The sequence below is a fragment of the Boleophthalmus pectinirostris genome, unplaced genomic scaffold, assembly GCF_026225935.1.
Source record: "Boleophthalmus pectinirostris isolate CB_2022bp ecotype Guang Dong unplaced genomic scaffold, ASM2622593v1 HiC_scaffold_22, whole genome shotgun sequence".
NCBI classification, from domain to species: Eukaryota; Metazoa; Chordata; class Actinopteri; order Gobiiformes; family Gobiidae; genus Boleophthalmus; species Boleophthalmus pectinirostris.
Genome location: NW_026571190.1, coordinates 27680368 through 27702515, shown reverse-complemented (window position 1 = coordinate 27702515; position 22148 = coordinate 27680368). Strand labels below are relative to the sequence as shown.

Sequence of the window (22148 nt, the reverse complement as noted above, 5' to 3'; positions counted from 1 at the left end):
ACTCAATTAGAAGTAAAGGTTTAATAATCTACTCATAAAAGTACAATAACCCAAAAATTGTATTCTATTAGAGTAACCTAAGAATTTGTTACCAGTTATCAGTGTAAGATATTGAACTATTAACTTCATAAAGAAATGTAAATGTTAATGTAAAATGTGAGTAGAAATAATGAATACTGAAGGCAGAAACAAGTACTATGTCCAGTATTTGAATATTTTTATTTGCGATATCAGCCATGGAAACACTGCAGTCATTTTATTGTATTTTTTAAATTCTGATACAGTAGTTCATGCCCTAGATATTTATACATATGCATTAAATTTAATTATATATAACTCATCACAGAAGAAGGATGCTCAAAATAAAAGCATACCTGTCACAGTGAACTTCCACTAGTTTGCATTGTACATACGTATCTCTAAGTCACTAAATGAACTGTGAGAAAGAATTAAATACATTAAGTACATGTTGTAGATACATACAGTACAAAGCGTTGTGAATAATGGCAAACTGAAGCTCTCAACCTCTAGTCTTACCTTGAAGCCTGTGCACAAAAAGCATGGAGGGTTTGACATTCAGAAGTGCCAATGCGTATTGTGGTAAATACTGTGTCCCTTTACTATACTGAGAGAACCTGCTCACGCATCCATTCACACACAAGACAATTTTACACTCAATTTTTAAATAATACCTCAAATCATTGTTCCAGTCAGTAACAGATCATCTAAATCTCATCTAATAATGGCACATCATTACAAAAAATAAAAATAAAATACATTCAATGCATTACATAAAATAAATAAGAAATACATGCATGAAGAAACAATTATAGAAGTTGTCACCATCCGTACTATGAATTATGAGAAATATAGAGACATTAAATGGGATAACATCACATAAATGAAAACATACACATAGGGGGAGGTAGCAGCAGTCCACAGAACTATGCAGCTAACATAATGACAGATGTTGATTAGTCATGCCTGCTCTACTTCACATGAGTGGCTATTAGTTTCTAGGCTACAGATGTCCATAATGCCTCTAAATAGATAATATAGAATTCAGATTACATATAGCCTACACAAAACACAGAAGCAGCAGCAATGGATATGAGCAATCATAAGGTCTACATGACATCTTGACCACCTGATTTCATATAATGGTGAGTGGAGTGGTGAGAGTAAGTGCACAGTCCAAGCATATATTGACAAGAGCAGTAGAAATATTTAGCAGGTAAATTATTCTTGAGGATAGAAGAGGTCTGCATGTTACATAATGAATATGGGGCTAATAGTTCTTGGTATGTGATCCTCTACCATAGTGACAACAACTTCTAGCATGGAAATAAATTAGAGGGGAAAAAAAAAACGGAAATGTTTTCTTTGGTCACATAAAACAAGGATAGAAATTAAAATTAAAAAGTGTTTCAAGACTAAATGGGAAGACTATGGTAACTTAGAGGTGACTTAGCACGCTCTGGGATTGCATCTGGCTAATGCATAGGATTTAAGGGAAAGTTCTAGCTTGGGAGTGGGTTCAAGCAGTAATCGGTGAGTCTACTCTTCCTGCTTCTTGTCGGCATCTTCTCCATGTTTTTGTTCGTAGTAATGGTGAAAGAGCTGGTGGAGATGCTGCTTAAGATCTGTAGACCTTGAACCTGTTCGAGGGCCCTCCACTCGCTCCAAAAGCACTTGTTTTTTCTGGCCAGCTCCCTTCACCATGGTCCGCCTCAGAGTGCGACTTTTACGCATCTGGGCCCTATAGAAGGGTACACAGAAGTGGAGAGGACAGAGTAGTTAGATTTTTTTTATTCTTACTGGAAAGCAAATGAAAAATTCAATTCTGTTAACTGGACACAAGCTTTTGTCAGAATTGAATTTTAAACAACAACACCAACAAGCTTCATACTTAGTAATTAATTAATTTCTCTTTCACTGCATATGCGTCGTCTGTATTAGTTTTAGTAATTTAAGAAGGTGTACCCCAGGATAATGACCTGCTAAGATATAAACCTTTAGACAATATTTGTTAATGTAAAGCATGCACACAATGCACATGGAAACACTCAACAAATCCTAATGTCAAGGCTCAATAAATCAAAGCAAATGTTTTTGTCCATATACACAACGAATGCCATTTTTTTGTGTATTCACACAAGGGACATGTTATTTGTTGGAAACAATATTAATTGCAATACTGTTCCTTTAGTAAAATGCATTATTAGATTAAACAAGAGTTTTTTTTTTTTTTTTTTTTAATCAAAAATCCAACCCAACAAATTCAGGCATTTAAATCAACAACTTCACACCTCCTCACTAGAGTCCCATCATCTTTGACAGTCTGCTTCTCTACCACACGAGGGAGCTCTTTGTCATTAAAGCCACCTATGTAACCTAAAGCCTAATCATAAAATGATAGCAAAAAATATTTTAAAATGTTCATGACAAAAAGGAGTAAAACAAAATCATGTAGAATCATGTAGTCAAATACATATTTTCACCAACCTGTCTGAAATCATCTTGTGCCGAGGGGACATCTGAGGCCAAAGTCACATCACCGTGGTGTGTCATTGTCCGCTCACCCTCCAGCACCACTGTCTTCTCAACACAACTGACTCTGCCGCCTTCAGCTTGGTCTTGCTTCGACAGACCCTCACATTCAGTAAACGTTACCTGAATTGACAACAAAGTATGTGCTCCAATGCTCCATCATGCTTACTTCTGTATATCACAAGTGTAGAAAATGGCACCTACCTCTGACTGGTCCCCTTCACTCTTTACTACGGTCCTCTTGATCACTTTGGAATATCCATCACCCTTGGGCGACCTGATGCTGGCCTGGGCACCTGCTTCTAATGGGAACTGCTCTAGCTCAGCTCCATCAGAGGAAGAAACACATTTACGGATAACTTTTCGGGTAACCTGCAAAAACAGAAAAAAAGATAGAAGTGACATTTTTTTCAATCTACTTAACTGGGCTTAACATTGAATCCACTTTCTGCTACTAAACTCTCTACATAATGTATTGATAGCTACTGTTCATAGTTAATAATTTTTACTGTTTTGGTACAAACTAGGTTCATTTGCAGCTTTGTGGTCAAAAACTAGCCGCTACATTTCACAGGCCTGCGACTTCATATGCCTCTGCTCTAAATAGATACACCTGTCACCAGCTTGAAGTGTTTATGCCAGTCAGACTGTTTACACTGTTCCTCGGGTGTCCAGACCCTGCTCCTCCCTTCTCCCTATTTAATCCTTCAGGTACTGACCAATTTAGCTGCTGGAATTTGAATGTGGGTGGAGTTTAGGCATTTAATCTGGTAAAACAACCCAATATGGTTATATCACTCACTGACAATCTAAATGTGATGTGTATTGCTCGGTTTCAGATGACATCACAGCAATCTATAGAACAATTAGTGCTGTCATGCGATTAAAAAAATTGAGAGATTAATTAATTATGATCTGTAATTAATTAATCTAATTAATCTCATTTTAATCTCACCTAAAAATTGCTGAGAAAAGCCTTCAATTTGAGGTATTTTCATTTAAATTCATTATTACATTATTGTGGCAGATCAAAAGACTGATATAGATTTAAAAAAGTGACTTTATAAAGTCATTTATTGTTTAACAAATCTTTTCAAATTGGCTGTTGAGCCCAAGTCTCCATGAATAAGAAACTGTTTGCTGTAAAGTAGCAAAGACGAGGAAATCTGAACATAAAAACTTTTGTCTACTTAAAGACAATAAAAAGTCCAGTCTTTCCTTAACCATATTAAAAATATTATTGATGGAGAAATGCTTTATATATGAGATCACTGGTTTTAGTCCTGGTTTAGACCTGGTTTAGACCTGCTTTAGTCCTACTTTAGTCCTAGTTTAGTCCTGGAATGAATTAATCCTGTTTTAGTCCTGGTTTTAGTTCTGGTTTAGTCCTGGTTTATTCCTGGTTTAGACCTGGTTTTAGTTCTGGTTTTAGTTCTGTTTTTAGTTCTGGTTTAGTCCTGGTTTAGTCCTGGTTTAAGTTCTGGTTTTAGTTCTGGTTTAGTTCTGGTTTAGTCCTGGTTTAGTCCTGGTTTAGTCCTGGTTTAAGTTCTGGTTTTAGTTCTGGTTTAGTTCTGGTTTAGTCCTGGTTTAGTCCTGGTTTAGTCCTGGACTGGTTTAGTCCTGGTTTTAGTCTTGGTGTTAGTTCTGGTTTAGAGGCGCACAGGAGGAAGCGCGGTTTACGCCGCGTACGCGAGAAAACACGATCCACACGCGGCTCATGGGAGCACGTCGGTGTCTGCGCAGTAACTACGGAAGGAAACGTGGTCCGCGCGTTCTCAGGTTAATGACAATGATGAAGTTGAGTGTTTGTGTGTGTTTGTGTTTGTGTTTGTCTGTGTGTGTTTGTGTGCGTGTCCCCTCATGTGGCAGGTCACTATAGGACAGTAGTGCAGACATCATGAGTCTATGCAGGTTGTTTTCACCAGTGACATTTAAGTTGTAGGCGATATTATATTTGTTATTTTCTTTTATATTTCACGTCGGGAGAATAATTTCCAAGACACGAATGTGTTTTTACCTGTGCACTGCTGCCTCTGTTCTACTGGCTCTTCGACTTCGTCCATTGTGCGACTGACGCCGTCAGCGTCAACATAATGTTTACATCGCTCTTACTGCGCACGTTTTGTGTGGGTTTCCGGCAATGAGTGGAATTACCGAAATAAAAAAATTATAAATGTGTTTGTGTGTGTGTGTTGTTGTCCCAACAACACATAAAAACAGGTTTTATAATAAAGCAACTCGCATACAGAAACACTAAAGTTAGAGATTAAAAATTAGATTAACGCGGTTAAAAAACATAACGCGCTAAATATGACTGTAATTAATTAATCGCAATTAACGCGATAATTTGACACCCCTAAGAACAATATTAATTAATACAGAAGAGGGGGAAGCTAAAATTAATATTGTTAAAATGCAAAACTATGTTGTAATACAGTGAGTTCTAGGGTTTAGTCAATAATTGAAAATACCAGAGCTGACATTTGTGAATTTACCTTTTTGATATTTCATAGTAAAGTACAATGTAATCAATACGGAAAACTGAGTATGACATTATCAGATTCTAAAATCTGAAAAGCACCAATAAAAAAGCAAAAATGTAGACCTACCTTTTTTGTAACAGTGCGTCCATTTTCATCCTTGTATGTTTCTTCAGAGATTGACTGAGGTGGAATATCATCCAATTCATCTGCCTGAAAGCATAATAATAATAATAATAGTAAGAAGAAGAAGAAGAAGATTTTTTGTTGTAAAAGTAGATGTGTTCTTGCTGTATTAACTACAGAGGTTTCAGAAAAAAAAAAAAAAACTGGAACAGTGGCTCTCCAGACGTGCGATTGCATTTTAAAAAAGGTTAGGGAAAGAAACAGATAAATACATGACAAAACATTAGTTTAGTTTTTGGAAAAATACACAGACTTTTCTTTTAAATGAAAGCATTTTTTAGTCAAATGTAAGTTTCAGACACTGCAAACAGTCATAAACTGCCATTACATCATATAGTTCTGCACACCACCCATCATGCCAGAACAAATACCTTAATGATAACCCTTCTTCGAATTATCCTTGTGGTCAAAAATTCCTCATCAGAACTTTCTGACATTGTTCCAAGTTCTGCTTCGATCTCCTAATTCATCAACATAAGTCATTTATATAAAGTTGAACAGCAGAGAAAGCATTTGTGTTTGAAGCAGAGCAAAACAGTGGTCAGACTGTTATGGTGCACTTTCCAGCAATTGTCTGATTCATGGTATTTTACTAATGTAGGAAAGTACATCATGGCAATCTGTAACAAATTGCTACATCATGCTGGCAATAAGATGACCTAATGATGTGAAACAAATGGTTGGCGTGTTTGTGAGCAAGCAGTGGTTGTGGTTAGCAGTGACAAGCTTCTGTGAGTGAAAAAGTTAAAATAATGAAATCATGAAAGTGGTGAAAAGTTCTATCTACAGCCGCATTGTTAGCAGACATTCCCACGTGAAGCAAATATATTTTTGCCAAAAGCTGGGATTCATTTCTGGATTAGTTTTCTGGGTTCCATCTTACCCTTGAGATTGAATCGTTAGTGTCATCTTCGTCACTATCTCCAGTTTCACATACAGTTGTCTTTGGTGGAGCTTCACACAAGGAGAATTCCTCCTCAGAACTCTCTTCATTTTCCTCTTGTACATGGTAAAGAGGTTCATAGGCAAAAGGATAATCTTCACAATCTTTACTTCCAGAAGGTAAGAGAGGCTGATGAAAAAACCCTTGCTTCTTTCCATAGTTGTAATACTGTTGACGTGATTGGGATTTTAACTCAGGTTCCTCAGATTCTGTCTCTGAGAAATCTGAAGCTGCTTGTTTACAATCAAAGTATGCCTCTGTGTCAGAAAGCTCAAAAGTTGGGCTTGCTGCTTTGGTGTGCGTAGGTTTGTCATTAAAAGTATTGGAGACCTCGTCGTAACCGGGTGGGATGCAGTATTCATCATCTGATGGTGATAATGCCTGTTCAGAATCAACCGATGTTCGAGCTTCAGAAATCTCCACTGGTGTCATTAACTCCTCTGAATGATGCAAAATTGGCTTCACAGGGCTCTCAATCGTCATAGGCGGTAAAAGTTCCTCAAAACCAAAAAATCTTGATGCTTCTGGTGCAGCCATGTCATTTTTATCAACATTTTCAGAGACAGGAACATCTCTACTGCTAGAAAAATCTTCAAAAGGCTTGTTGTCATAAGTTTCAAAAACATCAGTCGAATAGTCATCACTGTCTTTGCGGGATAGGCTTTCTTCTTGCTTTGTCATAGATACATTGGACAATGGTTCAGCTGTACTTTTGTCAGTTTGTATTACCAGCTCTAAACCCTGATCTTTTTCATCAGAACTCTCCTGATGCTCTGCAAAGGACGACTGGCCACTGCCTGACTGGCTTAAATCTAATATTGGTTCATCTGATACAGGGTCTTCATTTGATTGAATTACTTCTGATGCAACAGACTTTGTCAGAACATCAGGATATTCAGTAATGGAGCAGACTTTTAAATCAAGATCTTGAGAACTGATAGAATCCTGATAAAGAGTGGTCATGTCCTTTTTTTGGTAATCCCGACTGTTCTCTATGTTAGAGGGGGGCATCAAGGAAGATATTTCATTTTGGCTTCCTTGTGTTATCTCCAGAGGCTGTATGTCTTCTAAAATACACTTCGTCTCTTCAAGTAAAGGGTCATGGCTTGGCTCTAATATGGATGCATCTGAATTAGGTTCTGGTGTTGATATAGTCATCCCTGCTGCACCAATATTGGAATCATGGTCATCAATGGATAGGTTAAAATCTTGAGTAGTGGTCACATTTTCTGATTTGCTTTGTCTTCCACCATCCAGATAATTCTCAGTGTCCTCATGGTGAAAAGGTGCCAAAGAACCATCAGAAATGTTGTCAGAAACACAAGCTGTGGCATCATCCATTTTGGGAAAAGACATTGATGGTGCTTCAGCTATGTAATTATTCTGGTTTGTTTTTGCTACAGGGTGATCTTCAGACTTACTTTCATCAGTAGCAACGTTTAACTGTGATATAGGTTCTTGATTTATATATTCAACCATTTGAAAGTCTTGTTTAGTCTGTGTGATTATTTGGGTGTCTGTATCTACACTCAGGCTTTTTTGTTGTTGGAAAAAATTAGAAGATGTTTTGTTATTTGGGCTTTCATTGCTGAGTTCAGAGTGAGTCAAACTGATTACTGATTGGTTAGTTTCTGTGGGTCCAGTGACTAAATCAGCTACAGTGGCAAAATCTGGAGTCTCAAAACAAAGAATGGAAGACACAGAATCTTCATTTTGTTCAGTTGGTGTGATTGAAACTTCAGTCTTCGTGAGAAGCCCCAAAAGCTGTGAGTGTGTGTTAGAGGACAAGGTGTTTGACTGATATAAATTAGGCAGTTTTTCACTGAACTGAATGGATTGTTCTGAGGGTTCTGAAAGATTTTTCTTGGATGATGTTGTTGGAATCTGTAAGAAATAATAAATGAAGTGGTAGATATTTAAAATGAATGCTATGAAAGATGGAATATAAGCATGCACTTACATGAAAATATGTGTACAATGAAATGAGCCACAGAAAAAATGCATTTGTGTCCCTTTTGTTTTAAACACAATTTGTTATTATTATTGTAAGCTAGTAAGTAATCTTACAAGAAGGGCACAAATGGACTTACAATATCTGAATCCAACAGTCAACAATATTTTCACTTGACATTGTTGGATCTAATTTAATGCTAATTAGGCCAACAACAGCGCAGCAGAATCACAATAAGCACATTAGTAATATTCCAGCAGAATTCTTGAAGGAAAATACTTGCATATTAATGTATATGGAAAGACTAAACCACATAATATCCATACACAAGGTACAAATGTTAGTGTACCAAAACCAAAGCAGGCTTTTGTAGGCTGTGTTTATTAAAAGGCCATTCCTCTCATATTGCACACATGCCATGGTGTTTCAACTACTAGTAACACTGCATTCGATTAAGCTCTCTTACCAAAAACATGGTATGTTGACTCTCAAGTTTCTCCTTGATTTTAATCCAAAACAAATCTTAAACATTGAAAGTGGAAAGTGTAGAGTCTGAAGATGATGACTGCAACTTGCATCCATAATCCACAAGCAAAGTCATTTCCAACAAAGGTGCATTTTGCATTGCCTTGTGACTCAACATTTTTTTCTATATTTTAAAATATTTTGAGTATTTTACAAATTATTGTTATATGGACCAAACACTACTTTAATAAATATGAATTTATAGAACTGTTTGTGAAATTTAGAAAGGAATAATACATATTTTAAGAAAAAATCTCTGAATCTGAAAATATTATCCATTTGGTATGTTAGCTTTAACTGGTTAAATTTGATGCCTGTGTTCTGAGAAACTCTAGATACTTAAAATACATACAAGTACAAGTTACAAGTGTAGTTGAAGAAAGTTACAACTTTCTTCAACTACAAGTATTATATTATATAGTATTATATAATTAAACATCAATATCCATTATACAATGGATCATAAACATGTGCGATCAGTCTTGTTCTGTGAAATCTGAATTGATCATGATGTGTGTGTTTCTCAAAGGGATTAACACTTTTAAGATTTGATTCTGTAGCTGAGAAAGATATGTGCTCTGTTGAAATATTATGAGTTATGCCATCATCATTTTGTGGTATTAAAAAATCAGGGGTCTGGATGTTGTCAGATTTGAAAGACTGGATTGAACTCAACGAACATAATTCGGGTGAAGACTTAGAAGAACATTCAAGACCAAAATGAGGAACAGAGTCAGGTGACAAAGGAAGTATTTCATCTACTGAATTATATGATTGAGGAGATACTGAGATATGATTGTAGCATGGATTATTCATGTTAATCTGTTTTTCAAAATTAGGAGATGAGGCACCATTATTATTGTTGATTGGTATTTTTTGAATATCATCTGAAAGACTATCAATTGACAAATCGGAGAAAAATGAATTTGATGACTGTGAAATTCCTGTAGATAAAAAGTGGCTAGGGGACTGAAATGTATGGATGGGGGAATCGGAATATAATTCCTCAGAGGATGAAAAGCTTTGAGAATAATTAAGGAAATAGTGACAATGCTGTGTAGGAATTTGGTCATGAAAGTACAGTTCCCCAGAAACCACTGATTCTGGAGAAGATGCTCTGAAGTCTAACAACCAATCTTGCATTAGTGCATAGTCAAATTCAGAGGACAACGATTCTGGGGACAATGGTCTGCAGCTAAACAATCTGTCAAGTTGGAGGTCTGATATATCTGATTGTGGTGACTGTGCTCTAGCCTCATCAAAGAGGTTTTCTAGGAAGAAATCAGTGCCTTCCCAGTCTGAGACTGTTGACGATGGTGTACAAGACCTATGCCCTGAGAAATCATGATGCTGGGTGACATCATAGGATCTAAACTGGGGGATAGGTGAGTCTGGAGAGAGAGGCCTACATTCACTTTGAGATACTGCTGACTCAGGAGATGATGCCCTGGACTTGTCTATCAAGTCGCCATCATCAACATAAGAAGATTCATCAAACAATAATATAGGACTGACTGATCTCACATCTGGCTCGTTGCTTTCCAACAAGGTTGATGAAACATTACTGTGATGAATCCCACGCACCACATCTGCATATGACAACATTCTGGAAGGGAACAAGGTTGTTGTCGAGATTATTGCAGGTTTGATAAAACTAGCCTTACTTTCTGAAGTAAAGGAATCTGGAGTATCTGGTCTACTGGGATCAAATAGTTCTCCTAAATTATAAGTGACATCGTCAGTTTCTGATAGATCTGAATGAGGAGATAAAGGTCTACTATGAGAATATTTCAAGAAATAGTTACAGTGTTGACCCATCAATTGACCAACAGTCGATGGCGGTTCAGTGAGAGATTCCTCAACAGAAACCACTGATTCTGGAGAAGATGCTCTGAAGTCTAACAACCATTCTTGCATTAGTGCATAGTCAAATTCAGAGGACAACGATTCTGGGGACAATGGTCTGCAGCTAAACAATCTGTCAAGTTGGAGGTCTGATATATCTGATTGTGGTGACTGTGCTCTAGCCTCATCAAAGAGGTTTTCTAGGAAGAAATCAGTGCCTTCCCAGTCTGAGACTGTTGACGATGGTGTACAAGACCTATGCCCTGAGAAATCATGATGCTGGGTGACATCATAGGATCTAAACTGGGGGATAGGTGAGTCTGGAGAGAGAGGCCTACATTCACTTTGAGATACTGCTGACTCAGGAGATGATGCCCTGGACTTGTCTATCAAGTCGCCATCATCAACATAAGAAGATTCATCAAACAATAATATAGGACTGACTGATCTCGCATCTGGCTCGTTGCTTTCCAACAAGGTTGATGAAACATTACTGTGATGAATCCCACGCACCACATCTGCATATGACAACATTCTGGAAGGGAACAAGGTTGTTGTCGAGATTATTGCAGGTTTGATAAAACTAGCCTTACTTTCTGAAGTAAAGGAATCTGGAGTATCTGGTCTACTGGGATCAAATAGTTCTCCTAAATTATAAGTGACATCGTCAGTTTCTGATAGATCTGAATGAGGAGATAAAGGTTCTACTATGAGAATATTTCAAGAAATAGTTACAGTGTTGACCCATCAATTGACCAACAGTCGATGGCGGTTCAGTGAGAGATTCCTCAACAGAAACCACTGATTCTGGAGAAGATGCTCTGAAGTCTAACAACCAATCTTGCATTAGTGCATAGTCAAATTCAGAGGACAACGATTCTGGGGACAATGGTCTGCAGCTAAACAATCTGTCAAGTTGGAGGTCTGATATATCTGATTGTGGTGACTGTGCTCTAGCCTCATCAAAGAGGTTTTCTAGGAAGAAATCAGTGCCTTCCCAGTCTGAGACTGTTGACGATGGTGTACAAGACCTATGCCCTGAGAAATCATGATGCTGGGTGACATCATAGGATCTAAACTGGGGGATAGGTGAGTCTGGAGAGAGAGGCCTACATTCACTTTGAGATACTGCTGACTCAGGAGATGATGCCCTGGACTTGTCTATCAAGTCGCCATCATCAACATAAGAAGATTCATCAAACAATAATATAGGACTGACTGATCTCGCATCTGGTTCGTTGCTTTCCAACAAGGTTGATGAAACATTACTGTGATGAATCCCACGCACCACATCTGCATATGACAACATTCTGGAAGGGAACAAGGTTGTTGTCGAGATTATTGCAGGTTTGATAAAACTAGCCTTACTTTCTGAAGTAAAGGAATCTGGAGTATCTGGTCTACTGGGATCAAATAGTTCTCCTAAATTATAAGTGACATCGTCAGTTTCTGATAGATCTGAATGAGGAGATAAAGTTCTACTATGAGAATATTTCAAGAAATAGTTACAGTGTTGACCCATCAATTGACCAACAGTCGATGGCGGTTCAGTGAGAGATTCCTCAACAGAAACCACTGATTCTGGAGAAGATGCTCTGAAGTCTAACAACCATTCTTGCATTAGTGCATAGTCAAATTCAGAGGACAACGATTCTGGGGACAATGGTCTGCAGCTAAACAATCTGTCAAGTTGGAGGTCTGATATATCTGATTGTGGTGACTGTGCTCTAGCCTCATCAAAGAGGTTTTCTAGGAAGAAATCAGTGCCTTCCCAGTCTGAGACTGTTGACGATGGTGTACAAGACCTATGCCCTGAGAAATCATGATGCTGGGTGACATCATAGGATCTAAACTGGGGGATAGGTGAGTCTGGAGAGAGAGGCCTACATTCACTTTGAGATACTGCTGACTCAGGAGATGATGCCCTGGACTTGTCTATCAAGTCGCCATCATCAACATAAGAAGATTCATCAAACAATAATATAGGACTGACTGATCTCGCATCTGGCTCGTTGCTTTCCAACAAGGTTGATGAAACATTACTGTGATGAATCCCACGCACCACATCTGCATATGACAACATTCTGGAAGGGAACAAGGTTGTTGTCGAGATTATTGCAGGTTTGATAAAACTAGCCTTACTTTCTGAAGTAAAAGGAATCTGGAGTATCTGGTCTACTGGGATCAAATAGTTCTCCTAAATTATAAGTGACATCGTCAGTTTCTGATAGATCTGAATGAGGAGATAAAGGTCTACTATGAGAATATTTCAAGAAATAGTTACAGTGTTGACCCATCAATTGACCAACAGTCGATGGCGGTTCAGTGAGAGATTCCTCAACAGAAACCACTGATTCTGGAGAAGATGCTCTGAAGTCTAACAACCAATCTTGCATTAGTGCATAGTCAAATTCAGAGGACAACGATTCTGGGGACAATGGTCTGCAGCTAAACAATCTGTCAAGTTGGAGGTCTGATATATCTGATTGTGGTGACTGTGCTCTAGCCTCATCAAAGAGGTTTTCTAGGAAGAAATCAGTGCCTTCCCAGTCTGAGACTGTTGACGATGGTGTACAAGACCTATGCCCTGAGAAATCATGATGCTGGGTGACATCATAGGATCTAAACTGGGGGATAGGTGAGTCTGGAGAGAGAGGCCTACATTCACTTTGAGATACTGCTGACTCAGGAGATGATGCCCTGGACTTGTCTATCAAGTCGCCATCATCAACATAAGAAGATTCATCAAACAATAATATAGGACTGACTGATCTCGCATCTGGCTCGTTGCTTTCCAACAAGGTTGATGAAACATTACTATGATGAATCCCACGCACCACATCTGCATATGACAACATTCTGGAAGGGAACAAGGTTGTTGTCGAGATTATTGCAGGTTTGATAAAACTAGCCTTACTTTCTGAAGTAAAGGAATCTGGAGTATCTGGTCTACTGGGATCAAATAGTTCTCCTAAATTATAAGTGACATCGTCAGTTTCTGATAGATCTGAATGAGGAGATAAAGTTCTACTATGAGAATATTTCAAGAAATAGTTACAGTGTTGACCCATCAATTGACCAACAGTCGATGGCGGTTCAGTGAGAGATTCCTCAACAGAAACCACTGATTCTGGAGAAGATGCTCTGAAGTCTAACAACCAATTCTTGCATTAGTGCATAGTCAAATTCAGAGGACAACGATTCTGGGGACAATGGTCTGCAGCTAAACAATCTGTCAAGTTGGAGGTCTGATATATCTGATTGTGGTGACTGTGCTCTAGCCTCATCAAAGAGGTTTTCTAGGAAGAAATCAGTGCCTTCCCAGTCTGAGACTGTTGACGATGGTGTACAAGACCTATGCCCTGAGAAATCATGATGCTGGGTGACATCATAGGATCTAAACTGGGGGATAGGTGAGTCTGGAGAGAGAGGCCTACATTCACTTTGAGATACTGCTGACTCAGGAGATGATGCCCTGGACTTGTCTATCAAGTCGCCATCATCAACATAAGAAGATTCATCAAACAATAATATAGGACTGACTGATCTCGCATCTGGCTCGTTGCTTTCCAACAAGGTTGATGAAACATTACTGTGATGAATCCCACGCACCACATCTGCATATGACAACATTCTGGAAGGGAACAAGGTTGTTGTCGAGATTATTGCAGGTTTGATAAAACTAGCCTTACTTTCTGAAGTAAAGGAATCTGGAGTATCTGGTCTACTGGGATCAAATAGTTCTCCTAAATTATAAGTGACATCGTCAGTTTCTGATAGATCTGAATGAGGAGATAAAGGTTCTACTATGAGAATATTTCAAGAAATAGTTACAGTGTTGACCCATCAATTGACCAACAGTCGATGGCGGTTCAGTGAGAGATTCCTCAACAGAAACCACTGATTCTGGAGAAGATGCTCTGAAGTCTAACAACCAATCTTGCATTAGTGCATAGTCAAATTCAGAGGACAACGATTCTGGGGACAATGGTCTGCAGCTAAACAATCTGTCAAGTTGGAGGTCTGATATATCTGATTGTGGTGACTGTGCTCTAGCCTCATCAAAGAGGTTTTCTAGGAAGAAATCAGTGCCTTCCCAGTCTGAGACTGTTGACGATGGTGTACAAGACCTATGCCCTGAGAAATCATGATGCTGGGTGACATCATAGGATCTAAACTGGGGGATAGGTGAGTCTGGAGAGAGAGGCCTACATTCACTTTGAGATACTGCTGACTCAGGAGATGATGCCCTGGACTTGTCTATCAAGTCGCCATCATCAACATAAGAAGATTCATCAAACAATAATATAGGACTGACTGATCTCGCATCTGGTTCGTTGCTTTCCAACAAGGTTGATGAAACATTACTGTGATGAATCCCACGCACCACACATCTGCATATGACAACATTCTGGAAGGGAACAAGGTTGTTGTCGAGATTATTGCAGGTTTGATAAAACTAGCCTTACTTTCTGAAGTAAAGGAATCTGGAGTATCTGGTCTACTGGGATCAAATAGTTCTCCTAAATTATAAGTGACATCGTCAGTTTCTGATAGATCTGAATGAGGAGATAAAGTTCTACTATGAGAATATTTCAAGAAATAGTTACAGTGTTGACCCATCAATTGACCAACAGTCGATGGCGGTTCAGTGAGAGATTCCTCAACAGAAACCACTGATTCTGGAGAAGATGCTCTGAAGTCTAACAACCATTCTTGCATTAGTGCATAGTCAAATTCAGAGGACAACGATTCTGGGGACAATGGTCTGCAGCTAAACAATCTGTCAAGTTGGAGGTCTGATATATCTGATTGTGGTGACTGTGCTCTAGCCTCATCAAAGAGGTTTTCTAGGAAGAAATCAGTGCCTTCCCAGTCTGAGACTGTTGACGATGGTGTACAAGACCTATGCCCTGAGAAATCATGATGCTGGGTGACATCATAGGATCTAAACTGGGGGATAGGTGAGTCTGGAGAGAGAGGCCTACATTCACTTTGAGATACTGCTGACTCAGGAGATGATGCCCTGGACTTGTCTATCAAGTCGCCATCATCAACATAAGAAGATTCATCAAACAATAATATAGGACTGACTGATCTCGCATCTGGCTCGTTGCTTTCCAACAAGGTTGATGAAACATTACTGTGATGAATCCCACGCACCACATCTGCATATGACAACATTCTGGAAGGGAACAAGGTTGTTGTCGAGATTATTGCAGGTTTGATAAAACTAGCCTTACTTTCTGAAGTAAAGGAATCTGGAGTATCTGGTCTACTGGGATCAAATAGTTCTCCTAAATTATAAGTGACATCGTCAGTTTCTGATAGATCTGAATGAGGAGATAAAGGTCTACTATGAGAATATTTCAAGAAATAGTTACAGTGTTGACCCATCAATTGACCAACAGTCGATGGCGGTTCAGTGAGAGATTCCTCAACAGAAACCACTGATTCTGGAGAAGATGCTCTGAAGTCTAACAACCAATTCTTGCATTAGTGCATAGTCAAATTCAGAGGACAACGATTCTGGGGACAATGGTCTGCAGCTAAACAATCTGTCAAGTTGGAGGTCTGATATATCTGATTGTGGTGACTGTGCTCTAGCCTCATCAAAGAGGTTTTCTAGGAAGAAATCAGTGCCTTCCCAGTCTGAGACTGTTGACGATGGTGTACAAGACCTATGCCCTGAGAAATCATGATGCTGGGTGACATCATAGGATCTAAACTGGGGGATAGGTGAGTCTGGAGAGAGAGGCCTACATTCACTTTGAGATACTGCTGACTCAGGAGATGATGCCCTGGACTTGTCTATCAAGTCGCCATCATCAACATAAGAAGATTCATCAAACAATAATATAGGACTGACTGATCTCGCATCTGGCTTCGTTGCTTTCCAACAAGGTTGATGAAACATTACTGTGATGAATCCCACGCACCACATCTGCATATGACAACATTCTGGAAGGGAACAAGGTTGTTGTCGAGATTATTGCAGGTTTGATAAAACTAGCCTTACTTTCTGAAGTAAAGGAATCTGGAGTATCTGGTCTACTGGGATCAAATAGTTCTCCTAAATTATAAGTGACATCGTCAGTTTCTGATAGATCTGAATGAGGAGATAAAGTTCTACTATGAGAATATTTCAAGAAATAGTTACAGTGTTGACCCATCAATTGACCAACAGTCGATGGCGGTTCAGTGAGAGATTCCTCAACAGAAACCACTGATTCTGGAGAAGATGCTCTGAAGTCTAACAACCATTCTTGCATTAGTGCATAGTCAAATTCAGAGGACAACGATTCTGGGGACAATGGTCTGCAGCTAAACAATCTGTCAAGTTGGAGGTCTGATATATCTGATTGTGGTGACTGTGCTCTAGCCTCATCAAAGAGGTTTTCTAGGAAGAAATCAGTGCCTTCCCAGTCTGAGACTGTTGACGATGGTGTACAAGACCTATGCCCTGAGAAATCATGATGCTGGGTGACATCATAGGATCTAAACTGGGGGATAGGTGAGTCTGGAGAGAGAGGCCTACATTCACTTTGAGATACTGCTGACTCAGGAGATGATGCCCTGGACTTGTCTATCAAGTCGCCATCATCAACATAAGAAGATTCATCAAACAATAATATAGGACTGACTGATCTCGCATCTGGCTCGTTGCTTTCCAACAAGGTTGATGAAACATTACTGTGATGAATCCCACGCACCACATCTGCATATGACAACATTCTGGAAGGGAACAAGGTTGTTGTCGAGATTATTGCAGGTTTGATAAAACTAGCCTTACTTTCTGAAGTAAAGGAATCTGGAGTATCTGGTCTACTGGGATCAAATAGTTCTCCTAAATTATAAGTGACATCGTCAGTTTCTGATAGATCTGAATGAGGAGATAAAGGTCTACTATGAGAATATTTCAAGAAATAGTTACAGTGTTGACCCATCAATTGACCAACAGTCGATGGCGGTTCAGTGAGAGATTCCTCAACAGAAACCACTGATTCTGGAGAAGATGCTCTGAAGTCTAACAACCAATCTTGCATTAGTGCATAGTCAAATTCAGAGGACAACGATTCTGGGGACAATGGTCTGCAGCTAAACAATCTGTCAAGTTGGAGGTCTGATATATCTGATTGTGGTGACTGTGCTCTAGCCTCATCAAAGAGGTTTTCTAGGAAGAAATCAGTGCCTTCCCAGTCTGAGACTGTTGACGATGGTGTACAAGACCTATGCCCTGAGAAATCATGATGCTGGGTGACATCATAGGATCTAAACTGGGGGATAGGTGAGTCTGGAGAGAGAGGCCTACATTCACTTTGAGATACTGCTGACTCAGGAGATGATGCCCTGGACTTGTCTATCAAGTCGCCATCATCAACATAAGAAGATTCATCAAACAATAATATAGGACTGACTGATCTCGCATCTGGCTTCGTTGCTTTCCAACAAGGTTGATGAAACATTACTGTGATGAATCCCACGCACCACATCTGCATATGACAACATTCTGGAAGGGAACAAGGTTGTTGTCGAGATTATTGCAGGTTTGATAAAACTAGCCTTACTTTCTGAAGTAAAGGAATCTGGAGTATCTGGTCTACTGGGATCAAATAGTTCTCCTAAATTATAAGTGACATCGTCAGTTTCTGATAGATCTGAATGAGGAGATAAAGTTCTACTATGAGAATATTTCAAGAAATAGTTACAGTGTTGACCCATCAATTGACCAACAGTCGATGGCGGTTCAGTGAGAGATTCCTCAACAGAAACCACTGATTCTGGAGAAGATGCTCTGAAGTCTAACAACCAATTCTTGCATTAGTGCATAGTCAAATTCAGAGGACAACGATTCTGGGGACAATGGTCTGCAGCTAAACAATCTGTCAAGTTGGAGGTCTGATATATCTGATTGTGGTGACTGTGCTCTAGCCTCATCAAAGAGGTTTTCTAGGAAGAAATCAGTGCCTTCCCAGTCTGAGACTGTTGACGATGGTGTACAAGACCTATGCCCTGAGAAATCATGATGCTGGGTGACATCATAGGATCTAAACTGGGGGATAGGTGAGTCTGGAGAGAGAGGCCTACATTCACTTTGAGATACTGCTGACTCAGGAGATGATGCCCTGGACTTGTCTATCAAGTCGCCATCATCAACATAAGAAGATTCATCAAACAATAATATAGGACTGACTGATCTCGCATCTGGCTCGTTGCTTTCCAACAAGGTTGATGAAACATTACTGTGATGAATCCCACGCACCACATCTGCATATGACAACATTCTGGAAGGGAACAAGGTTGTTGTCGAGATTATTGCAGGTTTGATAAAACTAGCCTTACTTTCTGAAGTAAAGGAATCTGGAGTATCTGGTCTACTGGGATCAAATAGTTCTCCTAAATTATAAGTGACATCGTCAGTTTCTGATAGATCTGAATGAGGAGATAAAGTTCTACTATGAGAATATTTCAAGAAATAGTTACAGTGTTGACCCATCAATTGACCAACAGTCGATGGCGGTTCAGTGAGAGATTCCTCAACAGAAACCACTGATTCTGGAGAAGATGCTCTGAAGTCTAACAACCAATCTTGCATTAGTGCATAGTCAAATTCAGAGGACAACGATTCTGGGGACAATGGTCTGCAGCTAAACAATCTGTCAAGTTGGAGGTCTGATATATCTGATTGTGGTGACTGTGCTCTAGCCTCATCAAAGAGGTTTTCTAGGAAGAAATCAGTGCCTTCCCAGTCTGAGACTGTTGACGATGGTGTACAAGACCTATGCCCTGAGAAATCATGATGCTGGGTGACATCATAGGATCTAAACTGGGGGATAGGTGAGTCTGGAGAGAGAGGCCTACATTCACTTTGAGATACTGCTGACTCAGGAGATGATGCCCTGGACTTGTCTATCAAGTCGCCATCATCAACATAAGAAGATTCATCAAACAATAATATAGGACTGACTGATCTCGCATCTGGCTCGTTGCTTTCCAACAAGGTTGATGAAACATTACTGTGATGAATCCCACGCACCACATCTGCATATGACAACATTCTGGAAGGGAACAAGGTTGTTGTCGAGATTATTGCAGGTTTGATAAAACTAGCCTTACTTTCTGAAGTAAAGGAATCTGGAGTATCTGGTCTACTGGGATCAAATAGTTCTCCTAAATTATAAGTGACATCGTCAGTTTCTGATAGATCTGAATGAGGAGATAAAGTTCTACTATGAGAATATTTCAAGAAATAGTTACAGTGTTGACCCATCAATTGACCAACAGTCGATGGCGGTTCAGTGAGAGATTCCTCAACAGAAACCACTGATTCTGGAGAAGATGCTCTGAAGTCTAACAACCAATCTTGCATTAGTGCATAGTCAAATTCAGAGGACAACGATTCTGGGGACAATGGTCTGCAGCTAAACAATCTGTCAAGTTGGAGGTCTGATATATCTGATTGTGGTGACTGTGCTCTAGCCTCATCAAAGAGGTTTTCTAGGAAGAAATCAGTGCCTTCCCAGTCTGAGACTGTTGACGATGGTGTACAAGACCTATGCCCTGAGAAATCATGATGCTGGGTGACATCATAGGATCTAAACTGGGGGATAGGTGAGTCTGGAGAGAGAGGCCTACATTCACTTTGAGATACTGCTGACTCAGGAGATGATGCCCTGGACTTGTCTATCAAGTCGCCATCATCAACATAAGAAGATTCATCAAACAATAATATAGGACTGACTGATCTCGCATCTGGCTCGTTGCTTTCCAACAAGGTTGATGAAACATTACTGTGATGAATCCCACGCACCACATCTGCATATGACAACATTCTGGAAGGGAACAAGGTTGTTGTCGAGATTATTGCAGGTTTGATAAAACTAGCCTTACTTTCTGAAGTAAAGGAATCTGGAGTATCTGGTCTACTGGGATCAAATAGTTCTCCTAAATTATAAGTGACATCGTCAGTTTCTGATAGATCTGAATGAGGAGATAAAGTTCTACTATGAGAATATTTCAAGAAATAGTTACAGTGTTGACCCATCAATTGACCAACAGTCGATGGCGGTTCAGTGAGAGATTCCTCAACAGAAACCACTGATTCTGGAGAAGATGCTCTGAAGTCTAACAACCATTCTTGCATTAGTGCATAGTCAAATTCAGAGGACAACGATTCTGGGGACAATGGTCTGCAGCTAAACAATCTGTCAAGTTGGAGGTCTGATATATCTGATTGTGGTGACTGTGCTCTAGCCTCATCAAAGAGGTTTTCTAGGAAGAAATCAGTGCCTTCCCAGTCTGAGACTGTTGACGATGGTGTACAAGACCTATGCCCTGAGAAATCATGATGCTGGATGACATCATAGGATCTAAACTGGGGGATAGGTGAGTCTGGAGAGAGAGGCCTACATTCACTTTGAGATACTGCTGACTCAGGAGATGATGCCCTGGACTTGTCTATCAAGTCGCCATCATCAACATAAGAAGATTCATCAAACAATAATATAGGACTGACTGATCTCACATCTGGCTCGTTGCTTTCCAACAAGGTTGATGAAACATTACTGTGATGAATCCCACGCACCACATCTGCATATGACAACATTCTGGAAGGGAACAAGGTTGTTGTCGAGATTATTGCAGGTTTGATAAAACTAGCCTTACTTTCTGAAGTAAAGGAATCTGGAGTATCTGGTCTACTGGGATCAAATAGTTCTCCTAAATTATAAGTGACATCGTCAGTTTCTGATAGATCTGAATGAGGAGATAAAGGTCTACTATGAGAATATTTCAAGAAATAGTTACAGTGTTGACCCATCAATTGACCAACAGTCGATGGCGGTTCAGTGAGAGATTCCTCAACAGAAACCACTGATTCTGGAGAAGATGCTCTGAAGTCTAACAACCAATCTTGCATTAGTGCATAGTCAAATTCAGAGGACAAACGATTCTGGGGACAATGGTCTGCAGCTAAACAATCTGTCAAGTTGGAGGTCTGATATATCTGATTGTGGTGACTGTGCTCTAGCCTCATCAAAGAGGTTTTCTAGGAAGAAATCAGTGCCTTCCCAGTCTGAGACTGTTGACGATGGTGTACAAGACCTATGCCCTGAGAAATCATGATGCTGGATGACATCATAGGATCTAAACTGGGGGATAGGTGAGTCTGGAGAGAGAGGCCTACATTCACTTTGAGATACTGCTGACTCAGGAGATGATGCCCTGGACTTGTCTATCAAGTCGCCATCATCAACATAAGAAGATTCATCAAACAATAATATAGGACTGACTGATCTCGCATCTGGCTCGTTGCTTTCCAACAAGGTTGATGAAACATTACTGTGATGAATCCCACGCACCACATCTGCATATGACAATTCTGGAAGGGAACAAGGTTGTTTTGTCGAGATTACTGCAGGTTTGATAAAACTAGCCTTACTTCTGAAGTAAAGGAATCTGGAGTATCTGGTCTACTGGGATCAAATAGTTCTCCTAAATTATAAGTGACATCGTCAGTTTCTGATAGATCTGAATGAGGAGATAAAGGTCTACTATGAGAATATTTCAAGAATAGTTACAGTGTTGACCATCAATTGACCAACAGTCGATGGCGGTTCAGTGAGAGATTCCTCAAAGAAACCACTGATTCTGGAGAAGATGCTCTGAA

The 22148-nt window shown here is 39.5% G+C and overlaps 1 protein-coding gene across 2 annotated transcripts; it reads right to left on the bottom strand.

Moving 5' to 3' along the window:
• Positions 1 to 205: 205 nt before the first annotated feature.
• On the bottom strand, positions 206 to 9914 carry LOC129410312 (ankyrin-2-like). 2 transcript variants are annotated; one of them, XM_055158031.1, is made up of 8 exons: positions 8577 to 9914; positions 6100 to 8043; positions 5588 to 5677; positions 5160 to 5243; positions 2755 to 2922; positions 2506 to 2673; positions 2310 to 2401; positions 206 to 1759 (listed from the first exon to the last, which is right to left on the bottom strand). In XM_055158031.1, the coding sequence occupies exons 1-8, from the start codon at positions 8583 to 8585 to the stop codon at positions 1558 to 1560; spliced, it is 2757 nt and encodes a 918-aa protein (XP_055014006.1). In that variant the 5' UTR covers positions 8586 to 9914; the 3' UTR covers positions 206 to 1557. The 2 variants fall into 2 exon arrangements, with proteins under 2 accessions (XP_055014006.1, XP_055014007.1); XM_055158032.1 differs by having other exon boundaries at positions 6100 to 9914.
• Between the last annotated feature and the right edge of the window lie 12234 nt (positions 9915 to 22148).